The sequence below is a fragment of the Alligator mississippiensis genome, chromosome 1 (genome assembly GCF_030867095.1).
Source record: "Alligator mississippiensis isolate rAllMis1 chromosome 1, rAllMis1, whole genome shotgun sequence".
NCBI classification, from domain to species: domain Eukaryota; kingdom Metazoa; phylum Chordata; order Crocodylia; family Alligatoridae; genus Alligator; species Alligator mississippiensis.
In genome coordinates, this window is record NC_081824.1 from 320,543,273 (window position 1) to 320,562,750 (window position 19,478).

Here is a 19,478-nt window from a genome sequence, read left to right on the forward strand (position 1 = left end):
AATTGTTCACCTAGGATATGTCTACGTTCTTTGTGAGCCATGCTAGCTAGCCCTGTTGTGAAACACAACACACATGCTCTGTACGTACTGTAGCAGAAAAAAACACCTGCTATTACAGCAGCCCTGGGTGTTCACCAAACAACTGTTGCACTATAACCTGAAAAAAATATGAACTGTATATGGAATACATATGTCCTGCTTAGCTGCCACTTTTCCTAGCACAGGTGGAAGCATTGTAGGCATGCTTCTAGTGGCCATGCATAAATTGCCCTAAATAATTTCTAATCTCAATAATTGCCAAAAGAAGAAAAGGTATTGTTAAGTGTATAATTTTTGTTGATTCTTTTAGGAAAGCAAAGATAATATATAAGCACAACAGACTGTGTTGTCTAAGCAGTATGTAATAGACTGTTGACATTTAAAACAATGTAATGTACCATTGTGTATTTTCTTATGATTCTTAGGCTTGCTAAATTCCTTTTGAAGTAAATGGGAGTTTCATCTGCACAAGGGCAGCAGGATTGTATTCCCTGACATTAAATAACACAAAGGGTTAGCCACCCAGTTGTTCCTGTTGTAATTCTAGTTCTACTGGGTAACAGTATGCAAGAAATAGTGTCATTGGTTCATTTTAAAATTAACAAATAGGTTTGTCTAGAACTCCTGGTTTAAAACTACTACCATATGAGATCTGTTTTATTCTCTGAAAATATTTGTTTAGCAAGCAAATAACAAAAATGAAACATTAGAATTTTACTTTGTGGGACTGATTCTCATTTCTGTTAATTTGGTATAATTCAGTACCAGAAGAGATAATCTACATTTACAAGAGGTGTAAATAGTGATTAGAGCCTGGCCCTTTGAAGACTCTTTGTTAAATAGACTCGTAAAATAGTAGAATGATTGTTTACCTATTTTTTGTCTTTGCACAGTTTAAATCAAAGCCGGTTGTGTTCTCTTGTTGCTAATGGAGGGTGTTTTACTATACTTCATGGTGTTTGGGTGGCATTTGATATCTTCTTCTTACTCATAGCCTCCTTTGATGGGGAAAAACACGCCATCAATCTTCCTTCTGTAAACAGTGCATCGTTTGTCCTTCGGTTCTTGGAGAAACTCTGTCACAGCCTGCAGTGCGATAATCTTTTTAGTAGCCAGCCCTTCAGCCCTTACATGGGGAGTGCACACAGTCCTACAGAATATGACAAGAGTAAACCAGGTAATGCTAAATTACACCAGCTTTTTTCCCCCAAGTTCAAGCTGTTTTGGGATCTATGATGATTTTGCATTATTTTGGTTTTCACTGTGCCTCCTTATAACTGGAATCGATTAAAACTATTGCTTTATGGTTCTTAGTGAAATGACTTCTAGTGTGTTACTGCTTTGGAGGGGTGTCACAGGGTGGGGTCCCTAGGGAAGGCCATGTTGCCTCTAGGGCCCTGTGACCGTGCCAGCTTCGCCCTACAGGCACCTTCTATTCTTTTCTGCCACATCTCCTGCCACGTCTTGATGGTTAAGATAATAGATGCTAGATAGGGAGGCTGCCCTCAAGTTGCTATTCAGTCATGGTCCTGGTGGACCCCACTAAACTGTGTGGTTCTTAGACCCCTTGCTGGGTCCCTTTCTAAGTAAGTGCCTCGCAGGACACCCCAGCCCTTATGGGCTAGATGCATGGCTCCAAAACGGTCCCTTTACTATGCCCCATGCCTCGCAGGTGATATTCATACATCCCTCTGAGGCCTTGATGTAGCTTGGCCTCCTGTCATCCCTGCGCCCTTGGCCCCTGTCTGCGCTCCCTCACTGGTGCTAGGCTTTCTGCAGCCCCTGTCACTGTGCCCTCACTGGTGCTGGGGCTCTGCATGGTAGTGTGCCCCAATAGCCTCTGTCCAGTTTACCGGATTAAAAGCAACAACATTAATATGAACCCCTGGGCTATAACATATCAGCAACCATAACCCTGGAGGTCACACTCTGTCCCTTTAAGAGGGTCAGTTTCTCCCTCAACAATGCATGCCTCCTAGCCCCGGATACTTTAGGAGCTCCTAAACCTCATTAGTCTCACCAGGAGCAGCACAGGCACCCAGGTATCTTCGTGGAGCTTTTCTGCATGAACTCCACTCCCCTTGGCAGCTGCTAGGGCTGTAACTGCCTTCAGTCCCCAGCCCTAGGGCTTATATGGGCTCAGGCCCCTGCCTTCCTCCCGTCAGCTGACAAGGTGCAGGTGCAGGCTAATTCCCTCATTAGCCTGCTGCCACAGCAGCCTGCATCTGTGGGGTTTCTGCCTGGCTCCTAGGGCCCTCTCTATGAAATTTCTGCCCTTAAAGGAGCAGGCACCTTAGTGCCCTATGACAAGGGGATGGGGCACTTACATGTGCAGAAATCAGTTTGTTCAGCAAGCTGAAACTTCACATTCTGTTAGCTTGGTTTATGCTCACAAGGAAAATTAAACTTATAAAAATACTTTTTGTTGCTTGCTCAAAGAGGGGAGAGAGGGGCAGTACTTCCCTATACAACGAACTCAAGACGATAATTTCCTTTACAGTGAAAAGTACTCCCTCCTGCTCAAGAGAGCTAATGCCCTCTTTTCCTCCTTTAACAGCACCAGAGAATTTACACTGTAGTGTATAATCTTATAAGCTGGGAGAGCAACCATTTTTTTCAAAGTGCTGCTGAAAGTACTCTATGCTAGTATGGATCAATCTTTTCAGCAGGTGTGCCACAAATTATCCCCCACCCTCCTCAAGTACCACTCTGATCCCCTTATCCTGCCTGATCTGCTGCCCCCCCTTTCTGCTTCCTGATCTGTTGCTCTGCTTTTTGCTCTCTATCCTATCTGCCAATGTGGTGCCTGTCCCCTTCACAATCTGCCCCTTCACACACATGCATGCACACACACATGCTGCATATGCCACTGACAGCATGTGTGCTAAAGGTTGGCTAGTCCTGGTACATGGAATGAGTAGCCCACTAAGGCAGAATAGCTCCATATGTCTTAATTGCAGGGAAGGAAATGGAGTCCTTTCAATGCACATATAATGAAGGTCATTAGAATTACAAGTATTAGTCTTTTGGACTTCCATACATTGCTAGCCAAAATAGAAAACAGAAATAGAGTAAGTCTAGGAGGCCAAATTGACGTTTCCCAATACTGTAGCTTTTGATTTTCAGTTAAACATTTTTAGTGGAAATGTAACTACTATCTATAGGGTATATTATATTTGGTTTGTATATAACACTTCTCAGTTATAGCTGTCAAAGCACTTTATAAAGCAGGTCACTGTCATTGTTTCAATTTTACAAATGGAAATTGTGACAGTGAGAGTAAAGCAGGCCAGTGGATATTAAAATTGTGCTATGACAGGCCCAGTCCAGTATTTTAAGGATTAAGCCATAACTACAAATATTTGACATTAGTGCAGCTTCAGATTCTAAAGTGAGAAGCTTCTGATGATTATATGAAAACTAATATGTTCCTTCTTCCCTTACTCCCTCCCAATTATGCACCCCTCCCCCTTGCTTATAGAGCTAATGTTTTAAACTGGCTATGATCTGGCTGTAATTTCAAAATTTCTCTAGATAAGGTGAAAAAATAAAATACATATTCCATTAAGCATCCTTTATATTGTTTGTAATCAAGGACGGTTTTCTGAGCTCTTCTCAGGGTGAACATAAATCAAGGTAATTTGGGTGATAACTTTCTAAACCAAATATATATTTTAGTCCTGAAAGTTTGTGCGGAAACAATTAACTATACAGGTTAATAAATCATTATTGAAAGCTTATGGGTGATGCTTCAACATGGTGTAAACTACAACTTTCTGTGAATTGTGCTGCAAGAAGATGAGAAAAGGCAATATGGAAAACAATCTTAAGATCCAATGAATGAATATAAGACACTTTCACCTCATTTCTGTGTCTTTCTCCTCTTTCTTTTCCTCTCCCCCCATTTTTATTAGTTCTAACATGAAATGAAATTTTCTGTTTCCAGCAAAAGAGGAAATATCAGAAAACAGAATTACGAAACGTTTTTCTCAGGATTCTCCACCATACAGTGCCCCTCTTTCTCCTAAACTGCCCAGAACTGAAGTTCACCCATCTGAAGGTAACTCTCCATCACTTTGCATGAGGGTTATTTGTAATGTTTCTAACAAGAGAAGCAACTACATCCAATTTGTTTAACCTTAGCCATAACCTTTGATAGCATATGCATGTTCACTGTATGATGTAATATGTGTAGGTGGCAATTACTGGTGAGGGGGCACAAATATTGAGCTAGTGTACATTTTTAGTTCCTTTGTTGGGCTCTTGCCTAGTGTTTTTCAGGATTTAAGGGCCCTTTGCAGCCAGTTGATGGATGAAGTTGTTTGTATGCAGCAACTTATTAAAATCCATTGGATACTAACTTGTATTAAAATAAGATAGAAAATAAACCAAAATACTTTAATAACTAATGTAAAAAATAGTCTCTGTCCAACTGATGTATAACAGTAGTTGTAGGCTGCCTAATTTGCAAGAGTTTCAAAAACAATTAATATTTCAAGATATTTGCAAAGGCCTAGGTGCAATATTAGATTAGATATTTGTAGCCAAAGTTTTCAGAGGTTCTAAGATTTTGGAAAATCCGATTGTCATTGGTGAGAGTTGTGATCTCTGTGGATTGAGTCACATGGCTATATTTAGAGAGAAGAGGACACAATTAAAACACTTCAAATTACAATAGATTTGTTTAAGATTGAGTAAGGATTCTTATTCATCTAGTCTTATAATACTAGAAGTAGGGGGCACAAAAATTCATAGTAAATTTAGAAACTGCTTTGGAAAGAAGGCATTGTTTTATTCATAAAATGCACCTGGTAGAATTGAGTTGGGCATCTGTTGGGTGTGCCCATGAATAGGGATAGCTCACTTGAATATAAGAAAATATAGGCACCCAAATGGGAGCAAAATAAAACTGACAATGTAAACATAGACTGGTTAATTATAGTGTCCAGTATGGTTATAGTACTGGAACTGCAGTATCCAGGAAGGGATATTCCACTCTCAAAACAAGCTTTTCCATAAGTGTCACTTTCCAATTTCTGTTCAGTGTACTGATTTAAATAACTACATAATAAAAGTAAGATGCATTAATGTATTCTTATACAGTAGTGTGGCTTCCTGGTTTTAAACTAAAATCTATAGGGGAAATAAATGTTTTTACCCTATCTGAAAGTTTAGACTTTTTGCTAAGAAATTTGAATAAAGTGTGTTATGCATTTGAAGAGGCCTTTTATATTTCCCAGTCAACCCCATTAGCCACTGTCCTCCACTGAAAATCCAGAGGTAATTTTATAATAGTCAGTCATGGGATAGTTAACAAGAAAAATCAGCTAAAAAAAAAGTTCTGGCTCTGTTGAAACTGTTCTCATGAATTGTTGTTTTGAAATATCTTTTTAAGACAAAATGGAATGTTTGCAGGAAGTCTTCCTTTGGATCTGCTCAGGGATATATTTTGCAGGCTTTTGCTGCCCATTGTGCTTTGGGCAATTTTCTCTTTTAAGTCATGAAGGATAAAGAAACAAAACTGCAACTGATGTGTCCTGCTGCTGCAGGCATGTATCTCTCTCCAGTTTTGTATTAAATAGAACCTTTGACTACCATTTCTAAGTCCGAGAAGAGCTTTTAAAAACAACCTCCCTGCCTGTGGAATTCATACAAACATCGTTAGGCCTTTGTATAATCCAGGTCTGTTTATTACTCTGACTAAAACATCGGAGATTCTGAAATGGAGCTTTCAGCAATATATAAGAAAACTTTTTATCTCACCCTCCTCTCCATAGCTGCTATTACCTCAGACTGTTCAGACCATCAATACAGGGAAAGTTGGACATAATACCAAACTAGTGAAGAAAGATGTAATTGTCAGACTCCAGTTCTGAGTCAGCCCTCTGACCCAGTGACTGTTTGTTAGAGAGATCAGGAGTGGCCTTTGGGCATTCTAGAGTCGCTAAAAGAAAAGCTGTCCGATGCCCAGCCTAGTTGCTGACTGGAGGTGCTTAACTAAAGGTGATGACTCTTAAGGGGTGGCTGTGTCAGCCTTGCTACCTACCTAGCACGTGTTAATTCAGGATAGGTTCAAACATTAATGAAAAGAAAAAAAAATGGGCATAAAATTCCACAGATTGCAATTGCATGGACATTTTGACATCTGTCAGAGGCCAGGCATCCCTCCTTCTCCAAAAGAGTAATGATTACATCATGGGTATAAATGGTTTTCCTATCTGTCAAAGAGATTTTCAGGGTGGCAGTATTGATTTAGAATTTACATGAGTGAGTATGAAACAGACTTTCTAGCTCTTATAGATGCTGCTTTGGCTAGAGGATCATCTGTGGTGCTATTTCACCTTAATTTTCTTTGGAGTGGAAAGTTTTTCCTAACTTTATTCATCATCCTTCTCCTTCTGACTTCTTTTCCAGTGCTGGGTTTGTTTGGCTTTTTACCTACTAATTTTTTCCCTCAAATAGCATCACAATCTATACTTGAGTCAGAATATATTAACTTAACAATTTTCAATAGTTGTAATTTTTTAAATGAAAAAACCCAACATTCAGACCCTTGAGACAAAAGGCCATTTTTTGTCGTATAGCCGCTCCATTCATCAGATTAAGAAGTAGTATTGACAAGTTATAGGTCTAATTATTGAAACAAGAGTACTTTTCAACCATAGGTTTGGATATTTTAGTGTAGATATAATTCTAGTTTACGACATTCAGAAGTCTGTGTCTACCAGAACTACATATTTGGGGAAGAAGGTTACCCATGTTTGAAAACACTGATCAATATTTATTATTTTAGAAATCACTGTTTCCTCTATGTGGGAATTGTGGCAATTACATATATTCTACTAACTTTAATGATGGCTGCAGATTCTGAAAATAGTATGATTTATAAATATATAATTGCTCATTTGTTTCTGTTTAGAAGTTAAGTTCTTTGTATTACTTACTATTCAGTGAGGGATCTTTTACTTAACTGAGTAATTTCATACAGAACAAACATAACACAGACTTAATGGTTATACTTACTTCTGAGAAAATGTTTAAACTAAGGATGTGCTTCCCAGATCATGATGTCTATGACTGGGATAGCATATTTATCATTATTATCTTTAGAAAATTCTTATAGGTAAGAAATTAGCTCTCTACTCCTGCTCTTCTTCTTTTAAAGAACATAGAATAAATATTTTTATTTGATCCATTGAACTGTATGGCACCCATTCGTGTTGTTAATAATATAACTTGACATGTATTTTAGGAACTTTTTACTGACTACTGAAGAAAAGGAAAATGTTAATTGTAGTAGTACTTGCTTGTTAGAAAACTTTGTGACAGCCTTAAAACTTGTTTTAAAGAATTAAATTGGACATAATTAAATAACAGGTTTACAACGTCCAGCATGCTAAACCAGTCTATGTTTGTGTTACTCATAATGTGTAGCAGAAACACTACCTAATGAAGAAAACTGCATCCCCAAAGAACACAGATTTTCTGAGGACCCTCTGGATTCTGTACTCAATTCAGTAAGTCCTTCAAGTCCAACTTGTCGAAATTCTACTGAGTATCGTAGCTCAGGAAGCGTAGCATATTACAGGACTTCCCTTCAGCCGGTGACTGCTACCTCAAAGTCAGCCCCAATCCTACGTAGGCTGTCATCGAGTTCTGCTGGGAACACCAGTTACTATGAAGTCAACAGGAATCGAATACAGAGGAGGATTGAAGGTATGATATACGCTTAATCTTTCAAAAATAGTTGCTAACTGTTTTTTAGCAGTATGCAAAGTCATCGGGTTATGGATGATGAGCTAAAGTGCTCTGACGTCCAAAACTTTGCATGCGAGAGGGGTCCATTCATAGCATCTGACAAAGTAGGCAGTAGCCCACAGAAGCTCATGCCTCTCTGAATCAGTTTATAAAATGCCACACTGCCCTGGCTTTTTCATGATGCTGTTGCCAAATGGAATTTAAGCATGTTAAATTTAATGCAGCTGTACAAGCCAGAAACATGTTGCCTGCTCTCTGGTCTTCTCTCAGTTGTCAAAGACTAAGGTGGAGAGTGCTGGTTACAGTTTCTTTCTGGAGCTCCTCGGGTGCTAAAGGTTCACTTCCCCTAGAGAGCATGCCTTACTTCCACAGTATTTCTAGGCACTAGTGTCTTGGGAATCTCAAACTGGTATCTCACAATAGCATGTGGTACTAATACCACCCTGTGTACCTACAGTTCTGCAAGTTTTCTGAAGAACCTTTTGGAGAAACTTTCGAAGGGAAATCAACTGTTTTTCATTTTAACAAATGAGTGCTATGGGCCAGGATGATCCACTGGGAAAATAGAAGCTGCTACTAAGACAGGTCACCAAGAACATCTGATTTCTCATTAAATGTATTCTTCCTGTAGTGACTTTCAGTGTTTCTTCCTTTTTTCAATAATTCCCTTTAAGCTGCAAGTTCCACAACTGGACCTGATCTCCATGCACTAAAGCGGGAACCCTCCCGAGTACTGAATAAGGATCCTTCCACCTGGTCAATAGATGAAGTAATGCGGTTTGTGAAAGAAGCTGATCCTCAGGCATTAGCCCCACATGCAGAACTCTTCAGGAGACATGTATGATGCCTTTCTGTTTCTTCCTATTTACTAGACTTGAATACATTAGTACTCTGTGTAGGGATTAGTAGTGACTTTCCCTTCTATTACTGTATTTACAAAATGGGAGCAAGGTCCTATGAACACATTTTGAGAGAGACAGTGAATGATTTGTCTTTCTCAAGAAAGCACCTTCTAGCTGCACAAAGCCTGGGAGCTGCTATCTCAATTTGTTCTCTCCATGCAGTGACCTTGTTCAACTGACCTAAATAGCTGTTACTTACTCAGTTATATGGTCAGTATTTGTTCCCTAGCACTCCATGTTCTCGCAGCAAGCAAGGAGCACCATCCATAGTAGTTTTTAAGGTAGAACCTGTAGCCCACTGAGATGTATCCACTTGTGACTTCGGAAACTTGTGAACCCTAGCCCCCACCTGAGAACGTTTCTGGTCAGTTCTGATAGTCAGTTTGCAGAATGGTCGTTGTATCCCTTTATTTTAACAGTCAGATACACATCTTAGTTATAGTTAAATCCAATTTACTTAGAAGAAAAATCTAAAACAAAAATGAAAAAGCATTTCCATGATTTTAGGCAAAACTGCAAAGTTCCACCAAAACTAGCCGGATGATATATTCAGGAAAACCTCCGTTCAGCAGCTGTAACTGTGCCCGGTTTACTCTGCTCTTTGTTTGCTGTGCTAGTTCGTGCCAGGCTGCTTAGTAGAGAGCTGCTCTGTTACCTCAAAAAGTCTCTCTCTAGCTGGAAGTGGCTGGCACTTTTTTTAGTAGATCTATAAGCGAATCACTCGCCCAGCTTCCTTATCAGTGGCAGTCAGCTCTATATTCAGGGTATCCAGCCAGTTTATTTCACATGGGGCAACCTTGTGCCCACAGTAGACGAAATGAGCAAGCACGCAAACAGCAAACAAGCAAGCAAACATAACCACAATTGCCATCTTACTTCAGACCTTGAGAGGAGCAACCCAAGTTGTGTGCGTCGTCCTGAACTTCCTCTCACCTCTTACACTCTGTCTCTGGGTCTCTTAGGTCTCTTTATAGCTCTGCCATTATTCCTGAGTCACTAGCAAGAATCCTTTTTTTCTCCGATTAAAGAAAAAATCCCCAATTTTTGGATTTAAAAAGTACCCCCAAATCCACTTTTTTCTGTGATTAGAATGAAATGCCTCATATATAAAAAAAAAAAAAAATCCCCAATTTTTGGATTAAAAAGAGTACCCCAAAATCCACATTTTTTTCTGTGACCAGAATGAAATGCCTTATATATATAAAGGCATTTCATTCTAGTCATGGAAAAAATGTGGATTTTGGGGTAATCTTTTTAATCCAAAAATTGGGGATTTTTTTTTTTTCCAGAGAAAATGAAGATCCCTAGTCATCAATTGCATCTGGTTCCCAACCTCCCAGGTAGACTAGTGACTGCTAACCACCTGCTGGTGGGCTTCAGCCCCTGAAGGCTAAGCACCAACTTCCAAGACCCAATAGGCCAAATTCTGTGCTGTTTTGAGTTGCATTTATTCCTTTACATCAGGTTACTCTGGCTGTAAAATCGTGCCAAATATTATTTGATGGTAGTTTGCACTTCCTTTTCACTGGTTGTTAATCACAACGGCTAAATTAACAATTAAACAATTAAAAACGTGATTGGACCTAGGAGTAAACTAGGTTAGAGGGAATTTCAAAGCATTGTTTCCTTTATCAAATTTCCCTTTTATTTTTCTTTACAGTTTTGTATTATATTTCATGTGTTTTTTATCAGCCTACTGTATTTAAAAATGAGCACAGATTTCATTATGTAGTTGTAAGGAAACACTTGCTGAATTATCAGTATTATGTAAAGCTCTTAATAGTCTACATCTGTCACATTTCAGCAGTTTCTCTTCAAGGCAGTTGAAATTTGTCTGGTTGTCCTTGTTCTTGATCCTAACGTTCCATCTGGTTTCAACCAGACATAGATCTGTCTTATTTCACAGACCTGGGTGATGTGCTATTCTCTTCCTCTCTGTGTGTTGTCTGTGTCCCTGTACAGCTGTTTTCAAGGTTCAGTGCAAGGCCTCAGTGTGTGGGTCATTGTATCTTTAACCAGATTGGCCTTCATCTTTAGATTTTCCTCTTGTCCCAGTTCCTTTTGTTTTGATTAGAGGAGCTGGCTTTCTGGGCCATTTGCTCAATTTCAGATGTAAATATGTGCAGCATCTCAAATACATAGAAAAAGGTACATTAGAAAACACTAAAAAAAATTAAACAAAATTTTAGTTTAATAGTTTACTGATGTATTAAACTATAGTTAATTACTGATTTATATACAAATAAATGCATTGTTCATTTCAGTTTTATTGTGCATCATGTTAAAGCATTTATGCATTATTGTATTTATTCTCTTCCTTTTACAGGAAATTGATGGGAAAGCACTACTGTTGCTGAGGAGTGATATGATAATGAAATATATGGGACTGAAGTTGGGGCCGGCATTAAAGCTATGCTACCACATTGACAGACTTAAACAAGGAAAGTACTAGCCAGTGGGAACACAATAATCTGTGTGTTCATACCAGACTTACCTCTCAGGTTCACAGACATGGTCTTTATTTAAAAAGTATTTTGTTGTTGCAAACATTTGCGGTTTGCAGAAGTTTCCTCTCAAAATGTGATAAAATATTTACTAACAAGAAAAAAGGACTATATTACATTTTAGGAACTGATTTGGAAAGGTACACAGGAAAAGGCAGTTAGGACTGTGTTTTGGGGGTTTGTGGGGTTTTCTTTAAGTGATACTTTCATGGACACTATACACAGAAAACTGAGAAATGCATTCTCTTTTACAGACTTCAACTGATACATTCACATTCAAAACCAAAACAGCTGAATCCCAAAGGAAAAACAGCATCAGGTGTTGATAATTTTTACAGGGATGGCTGTAAAATTTTACATTATGAGAAAATTTTAAAGATGCAGCAGTAAACTTCATCTCTTTTAGTGAATACTCTGTGACTGGTTCTCCAGGAGAGTAATGTTCATTTAGATTATGCTATACAGATTTCCATAAAGGGAATAGACATATGAATGGTTTCATTTGTGTGTGCTTTTAATACAAATATAAGCTTTTATAAAGTGTGGTTATCAGTTCTCTGGTAAATTAGGAGGACAAAAAGTACAGTATGTTGTCAGTTTATACAGGCAACATGTCTGTTTCATGGAAAGGGCATTTTCTCAGCCGTTTTGAACAGCTGATTGTTCTGGGTTGAACAGACGTTTCTCTGGAACAGAACACCAACATTTTAAACATTCCATTTTTTCTGAGCTTGGCGTGGATATATTGATGCTTGTGTGTGCGTGTGCGCGTGTGGTACAAACATATATATACTGTACATATGTATTCAGTTTTTTTAAAGTATTCAAAAGGTACTTTGCACTGCAGCAGAGGAAACAAGAAACTGTATAGTTCAGTTTTTTACTGGTAAATTTTGTTATGTACTATTTTCATATTCATTAACAACTGTCTGTTTCGCTTTTCATTCCTGTGGGGTAAGAAACAATCAGTGAATGGATGGATTCACACAGGAGGGTTCCTTGTACTATGCAACACTCCCTTTCACACATTGATTAGCTCTGAGCCATTTATTCTGGTATAGTATCTGGAAAAATACATTTTAGTTCTCATGTTCATTCTTTTTTGGCTCTTTTTAACTTCCACATTTTGTGCAAGTGGTACTACATACCAGTATACTTTTTTTTTGTATAAACTTGGTGCTGTTTATATAAGCTACAGAATGAGTGCTGATAGTAAAACAATTTGCTGTCACTGCCAATCAAATAAACATCAGGGACAAGAATGTACATTTTCTGTGTAGGAAACTGAATGTACTGTATGTAATAGTGCAAGTGATAAAGAACTACTTACTAGGAAAGGTGTAGTCCTAAAAGGGTAGGTTTTATTATATTTCTTATTGCCTTTTTATATGAAAGCATCTAGTAAAAAAAAAAGTATTTTTTACAAATTGCTTTTTGAAAATGCCTTTCTTATTGCTAGTTAAATATTCCTCAGGTTTTTGCAGAACTACTGCAAAATCACACCTTTTGTAGTTCACAAATTGTCAAGTATTTTGTTAAATAACTACAACACACATTCAATATAGCAGTTCATCTGTTTTTTTCAGGATTGTTTTAGTATACTACCATAAAGCATTTGACATTAAGGGTTTTGTATTTTGATTTATTTTTGCATATTTTTGTGTGCATGTATATTAAATGAACAATACACTTTATAGCTAGTAAGAGGCAGAACAATGATTGGAAAAATATAGTATATTTTTTTCTTTGAGTTATGAGATGCCAACTCAAGTTATTGCTTATATATGAAAGAAAATATTGTACTCCAGATATGTTAGGTATATTGTGTATATCAGTGGTGCCCCACCATGCAGGCCAACATTTTCCAGGCCTGCAGGCCAAATGAGTGGCGGGTCAATCTGTCGGATGGACCCTGTGTGGGGTTTGTTCATGGGTCTGGAAATGTGGAAGCAGTTAATGTTGCCATTACTTTTCTGCTGTCAAATTTCCAGACCCTTGGGGAGCCCTGCAAGCCTGATGACTAAGCTCTGTGTACCAGATTTGGCCCATGGGCCGGGGGTTGAACACCCCTGTTTTATATGATATTTAATCACTGTTGAGAATTATGTTGAATGAAGAAGAAAAGTACCACTTTCTTAAAATTGTATTGAAAGTACTGTATTCACTCAAAGCTAAGATGAGGCTTTTCTCCTCAATCACTGCCCTGGGGGGGGGACCTCTTGTCTTAGATCTCAGTACCAGCCTGGGCCAGATGACAGTTCAGCTCTGGCTTTGGCCCCAGACCTAGAGACAAAGCTGGAGCACTGCTGCCACCTGCCCAAGGCTGGGTGGGGGAGGCAGCACACAGCAGGGGTAGTGGGTAAGAAACCCAAGGGGTAGGGCTTGGGCAGAAGTGCCGGGGGTAGGGTGGCAGGCACAGGTGTAGGGGGGGTAAGTAGGGGCAGGCACTGGAGGGGATGAAGTAATGGGGGGGCACAAGCACACAGAAGGCAAGGGATAGGTGGTAAGGGAGCCACATGGCAGGGGAGCAGATGTGGGGGTTAAGTGGCAAAGGGGGCAGGCAGTGGTGGGGGAAGGGGCAGAGGTGACAAGCGGCAGATGGGTTAGGCAGCAGAGGATAAGCACATGTAATGGGCAGGCTAGGGATAAGAGGGCAGGTCAGGAAGGTAAGGGGGGTGGGGGCAAGGTGCTCTGGCTCATTGCCCCTTGCTGCTGGCTTTGCAGGGACAAATTGAAGATATCCTTCCAATAATTCGATTCTATATAATATGGAAAATTATAACAGATATATAAGTTTTCCATGTATAGAATTTCATTATTGGGACATTGTCTAAAGTTCAAAGTAATCTTGGATTTGGGTAAATACTGTAATTCAGACAGAAATTACATTCTTGCATTCACCAAATAATGTGTATAAACAAAGATGTTTAAATTTTCTATTTTATACAAGGCTTTTATGGAACAATGGAGTTTCAGCCTTTTTTCATACATTCCACCATTTGGTATAAATATTTGTAAAGAGTTTTGCCTGCATACATGCACATGAAATCCTAGAATGTCACCAGGCAAGAATTTCACATTGTATTATAGCATGAGATTCAAGCATGAGCTTCAAGATTCATGTGTTGTAACAGATTATATTTTTAATTCTTTATTTTCAACTGGATGTTCTTAACTATAAGCAAAAAAAATAAAATAATTTTTGTGCAGTGTTGCAATTGTTCATTTTATTTGACATACATATGTTTATACTTGAACCAAAATTTGCCCAGACAGTTTGCTATAATATCTTTCAGTTTGCAGAGTTTGGCAGTTCATGTAAACTTGTGATACAAAAATGTTTTAATTAAAGAATACACTCTTCAACATTTGTTTATCAAGTTCAGTTAATATCTGTGCTGGGACTGGTCTGTGTTTTTAGGAGAACAGTTTGTAAATATTTTTACAGCATATAGTTATATAGAGTATTTCACCACTCATGGTTCACAGTTTCCATACAAATATCCATTAGTGAGTAAAGGAAGAAGATCCCTTAAAGCTTCTATATGATCTGGAACTGTTTTATATTGCTTTTCCCCCCAGAACTTTAATGGTGATACCTTTTAGATTTTTTTAAAAATAAATTGAATATCCATCTTGATTAAATGTGGATCAGAATGGGTATATTAGCTGCACTGTAGAAGAACCCCTTGAATCTATATTTGTGCTTCATTATATATAGAGATATATCTATCTATTCTAAAATCTAGAACATAAATGCCATACTGGGATACCAGGTCAGGCCAATAATCCATGTAGCTTAGTGTTTTATGTCTGATAGTGGCAAGAATGTCGCTTTAGAGCGATTGAACTGGGTTTATCTAAAATGATCTATCCCCTATTCATTATTCTCCCTTGCATCTGCTATTGGTTTAGAGATGCCAGAGGAAGCATCCCCAACTGTTCTGCCCAACAGCTATTAATGGATCTATTGTCCATGAACTTGTCTGGTCCTTTTTTGAACTTCATTAAGCTATCTGTCTCTTAATGCCTGTGTCAATGAGTTCCACAGGTTACCTACATGTTGTGTAAACCTGTCCCCTACTACTTTCAGTGGAGGTCCCCTAGTTCTAGTATTGTGGTGAAAAATGGTTACTATTCACTCCCTTCATGATTTTATAGACTTCTGTCATACCCACCTCAGCCTTCTCCTTTCCAAACTGAAGAGTCCTATCTTGTTTAGTCTCTTCTGGTATGGAAACTGGTCCATATCCCTGACCATTTTGGTTGCCCTTCTCTGTATCTTTTCTAAGTCTACCATATCCTTTTTGAGATGTGAAGGCCAGAACTGCACACAGGATTCAAGATATGGATGAAACATGTATTTGTATGATGGCATGATGATGTTCTGTTTTGTTTTCTAGTCTCCTCTTAATGGCTTGTTTGGTTGCCACTGCACATTGAGCTGAAATTTTTAGAGAACTGTTGTCTCCAATGACTCCAAGGTCTCTCTTTCCTGAGTCATAACAGCCAGTGAAAACCAGGCATTGTGTATGTATAATTGGAGTTATTTTCCCCAAGGGCATTACCTTGCACTTACTGACATTGAAGTTTATCTGCCTTTTTTTCCCCCTCAGTCTGGTGAGATTTTTCTGAAGCTCCTCTCTGTCATCTTGGGATTTGACTACCTGGAATAAGTTTGTATCATGTGCAAATTTGGAGATTTTACTGTTCAGCCTTATTTCTAGGTCATTGAAAAGGTTGAACAAAACCTGACCCAGCACAGCTTCCTGTAGGACCCCAATTTTGACCTTCCTCCATCCTGAAAGGTGACCATTTAGCCCTATCTTCTGCTTCCTGTTTTTTAACCAACTCTTGGTCTACAAAAGAACCTCCCCTACAAACCTGCAATAACATTTTTTTAAAAATCCTTTGGTGAGGGGCCTTATAGTTTCATAGTTGTTAGGCGCTGGAAGGGACCTTACAGATCATTGGATCCAGCCCCCTGCACTTGGGCAGGAAAGACTGCTGGGGGCAGATGACCCCAGCAAGATGGGCATCACGTCGCTTGCTGAAGATTGCCAGGGTGGGTGACTGTACCACCACCAGGGGGAGCCTGTTCCAAACCCATGATACTTGACTTGTAAGGAAGTTTTTCTTTATGTCAAGCCTGAAGCAATCTTCAATCAGTTTGTGTCCTCCCCTGGGTGGCCTTGGTGAGCAGATGCTCCCCCAGGCCCTGATGTACTCCCCTGATATAGGCTGCCTCCAAGTCCCCTTGTTTCAAAAATCCAAATATACTGGATCCCCCTTGTCCATGTACTTGTTACTCTCAGCAGATTGGTAAGGCAGGATTTACCCTTTTTGTCATGGTTGAAAAATTAAGTTAAAATGTATACAAACAGAAGACTACATAGAGCAATTAAACAATGATGGATCTTGAATTTCATGTGCCTGCAGATGTGAACTTTTTGGTTGCATCTAATACATAGTTTGGTTGCATCTGTTGGAGGTGGATTTGAGCACCCGTAGCTCTCATTAGCTTCTCTTGAAATTTTGATTGCTGGTAGTTGGCCTTTCTGACTGACTAGTTTTTCAAACGGTGGACAACACCCAAAGCCTCTGTCCTGCATTAAGCAGAGACCTAAATATTTAAGACAAAGGTTTTAATGCCAAAAAAGTAGACTTCAAAATACTTCAGATTTTATTACTCTTACACAGCAGTCTATTGTTCTGATGCCAGTTCTGAACAATCAGCTTGAAATGTAGAAGTAACTTGATCAGGTAAATAGTAATTTCAAAGCAAAAAATGGGGAAAATACAGAACTTGGGATCCAGCTAAAACAATTGGGGTGTTTTGAATCCCATTGCTCTCAAAATATATTGACTACATACAGAAAGGAGGATTATACATAGAATGTTCTGTCTACCGGGGAGTTATTTTCCTCCCAGCATGGTTATGCTGTTGATCCATTTCCATGGTGTTATTTCTCTTGTTCTTATATGACAACGCATTTAATAGAGGTGACATAAAATTAAAATTTAACTTCTTGGCATTATGATTAGGGACTATGATACACTTCTACAATATCCTCTCTCGGTAGTCCTGTAACTCTTATTAGCAGAAGGTTGACTGGGAATAACAGAAATGAGTGTTTCATGATACAGCTTTTCAATCATTGCAAATGACATGGTTACAACTACAACATATTCATTATAGATAATTGTATAAATATTAAAATGCTCCTTAGGATTTAGGCCAGAACTCAGCAGCATCACATTGTAAATTCATTTGGTTTTCTAAATGCCATTTTTTGTTTATTTTATTAAAGGTGTTGCATTATTTACTTATGAGGATGCGGGTGGGTGGAAGAGATGTTTATTCAGGCTTGTCACTTTAAATGCTTGCAGTATTAATGTAAACACGGCTGTCTTTTTCTCCATTAATAAACAAGATCTGCCTGGAAGCCATACTAGTCTCTCTGGAGTTTTAATTGTTACGCAGGGAATACAAAATGCATGTTACAAGGCTCCTTAATATGGTACCTAATGCTAATGTTTATTTTGTCTTGGATGTTTTTGTATGGTAGAGGATAGAGACTTAACTCAGGGTATCAAAGTCTTGGCCCATTGGGGGGGGGGGGGTGTTCTTTAGTTAGTGGTAGAAGGCTTTTGTTGGATGTTTTAAAGTGGGGATACTCAAAGTTTTATTTGATGGAGTAGACTCTATTAATAGTTTTGGGGGTGAGTGAGTGGGGAAAAACAATCACTCAGCTGCCATTTCCTAATCTCATAAGGTCCTTGTGTGCTACCCACAGAATTTTTTAGGAGAACTTATAAAATAATTGGGAAATCATTGGGTGTTTTTAACTTCTTTTACTATAACTTAGCAGCCAGAAACTAGTAGAGATCACACCAAATGTCCAGCCACTTCTCTTGGGATTGCCAGCAAGTGCTCTGTTTGAGATACTTGCTCTGACACAGATGCACCGTGTGAGAAGCATTTTCCACCATCTCTGTGTTACCAGGTATATTATTATTTTTTTAATTTTGTTTCTGAATTTGCATTTTGTCTCTCCTAACCATTGCAAACATCTCGTATCTATCTGGTGGTTATGTCCACGTTCTCTGCAATGTGTTTAGGAAACTAAAAGGATCACTCTGCTATTCTTCATACATTTTGATATATTACAATATTTCACTTGCTATTTTAAATCCACTGCTGAAAGCTTCATTTTGTTTATTTAAAAAGTGATGCTGGCAACCAAATGAAAAGAAATGAGTGCTTGGTATAATAGTCCTTAGCATAGATCCTTGAAAAGGGCCTTACATGGAAGGATTACATATACAAAGAATTATTGGATTTGTAACAGTACCTTCAATAAACTGCCATGTCTGGGAGATTGCTGTACCCCTACACTTATCTGAAGGAGGATTGTGGAGAGAGTGGCCTATTTTCATCAGTCTTTAAAAAGAATGGATGGGAGGTGTTTTTATTGCCCTTTGATCTTGATTGCCCTACAGCAGGGGTGGGCAAAATGCAGCCTGCCAGGTCATTCTATCTGGCCCATGGGGCCCCGTTAAAAAATTTAGAAAATTAATATTTATCTGCCCCTGGCTGCCTATCATGTGGCCTTCAATGGCTGGCCAAAACTCAGTAAGCAGCCCTCCGCACAAAATCGCCTGCCCTGCCCTACAGGCCATATGACTTATACAGTAAGACATTCTAGTGTAGGACATGTGAATCCATCCTAATAAAACATAGATACTTCCGATACAAGGCATCAAATGATGCTGAAAATATAGAATTCTCCTTACAATTGCAGCACTTCAGTTTGAAATCCTCTTCAACATAGGTAGAGCTGTGGGCAATTAGAGTATGGCTAAAAGAAAAGAAAATGGTCTCTGAAGGTAGATCTAGGGTCACCTCTTTCTACTTTGGCATTGTTACTGTAGGGAAAATAAACCAGCTCGTGAATGAAAATAAGTGTTTGAATTGCCCATGAACTCCGACACTAGCAATAACTGAATTGGATTTTGCCTGAAGTTCTGTGTAAAATGCTTTCCTCTTCCTCCTCAAGTTGGATGGTGGTCTTCCATTACTGAAAAGTTGGTTCTTACCCAAACAAGCGCATCCCAGGATCCGTTTCTGTAACTGTGTGTGTTTCTGTTGTAGTAACCTTGCATGATTTTCTTTCCTTTAGAAACTGTAGAAAACCTTGATAAATATCACTTACTCCTCTACCCCCAAATAATCCATGCATAACCTCTGCAAAACATATGTCAGGCTTTAGGA

General features: G+C 38.7%; 1 protein-coding gene across 8 annotated transcripts in view; it reads left to right on the forward strand.

The window, feature by feature from the left end:
- The window catches only part of SCML2 (Scm polycomb group protein like 2), a 112,318-nt gene extending 97,901 nt beyond the window's left edge, over positions 1 to 14,417 (forward strand). For 7 of the 8 annotated variants that reach the window (XM_059720887.1, XM_059720893.1, XM_059720891.1 and 4 more), the window contains 5 exons: positions 1,034 to 1,216; positions 3,986 to 4,099; positions 7,474 to 7,755; positions 8,472 to 8,635; positions 11,026 to 14,417. In XM_059720887.1, the coding sequence (XP_059576870.1) occupies positions 1,034 to 1,216; positions 3,986 to 4,099; positions 7,474 to 7,755; positions 8,472 to 8,635; positions 11,026 to 11,151 (869 nt within the window). In that variant the 3' untranslated portion in view covers positions 11,152 to 14,417. The remainder of the gene's footprint in view (positions 1 to 1,033; positions 1,217 to 3,985; positions 4,100 to 7,473; positions 7,756 to 8,471; positions 8,636 to 11,025) is intronic. The other variant, XM_059720890.1, reaches the window with a different exon arrangement.
- The last annotated feature ends 5,061 nt before the right edge of the window (positions 14,418 to 19,478 follow it).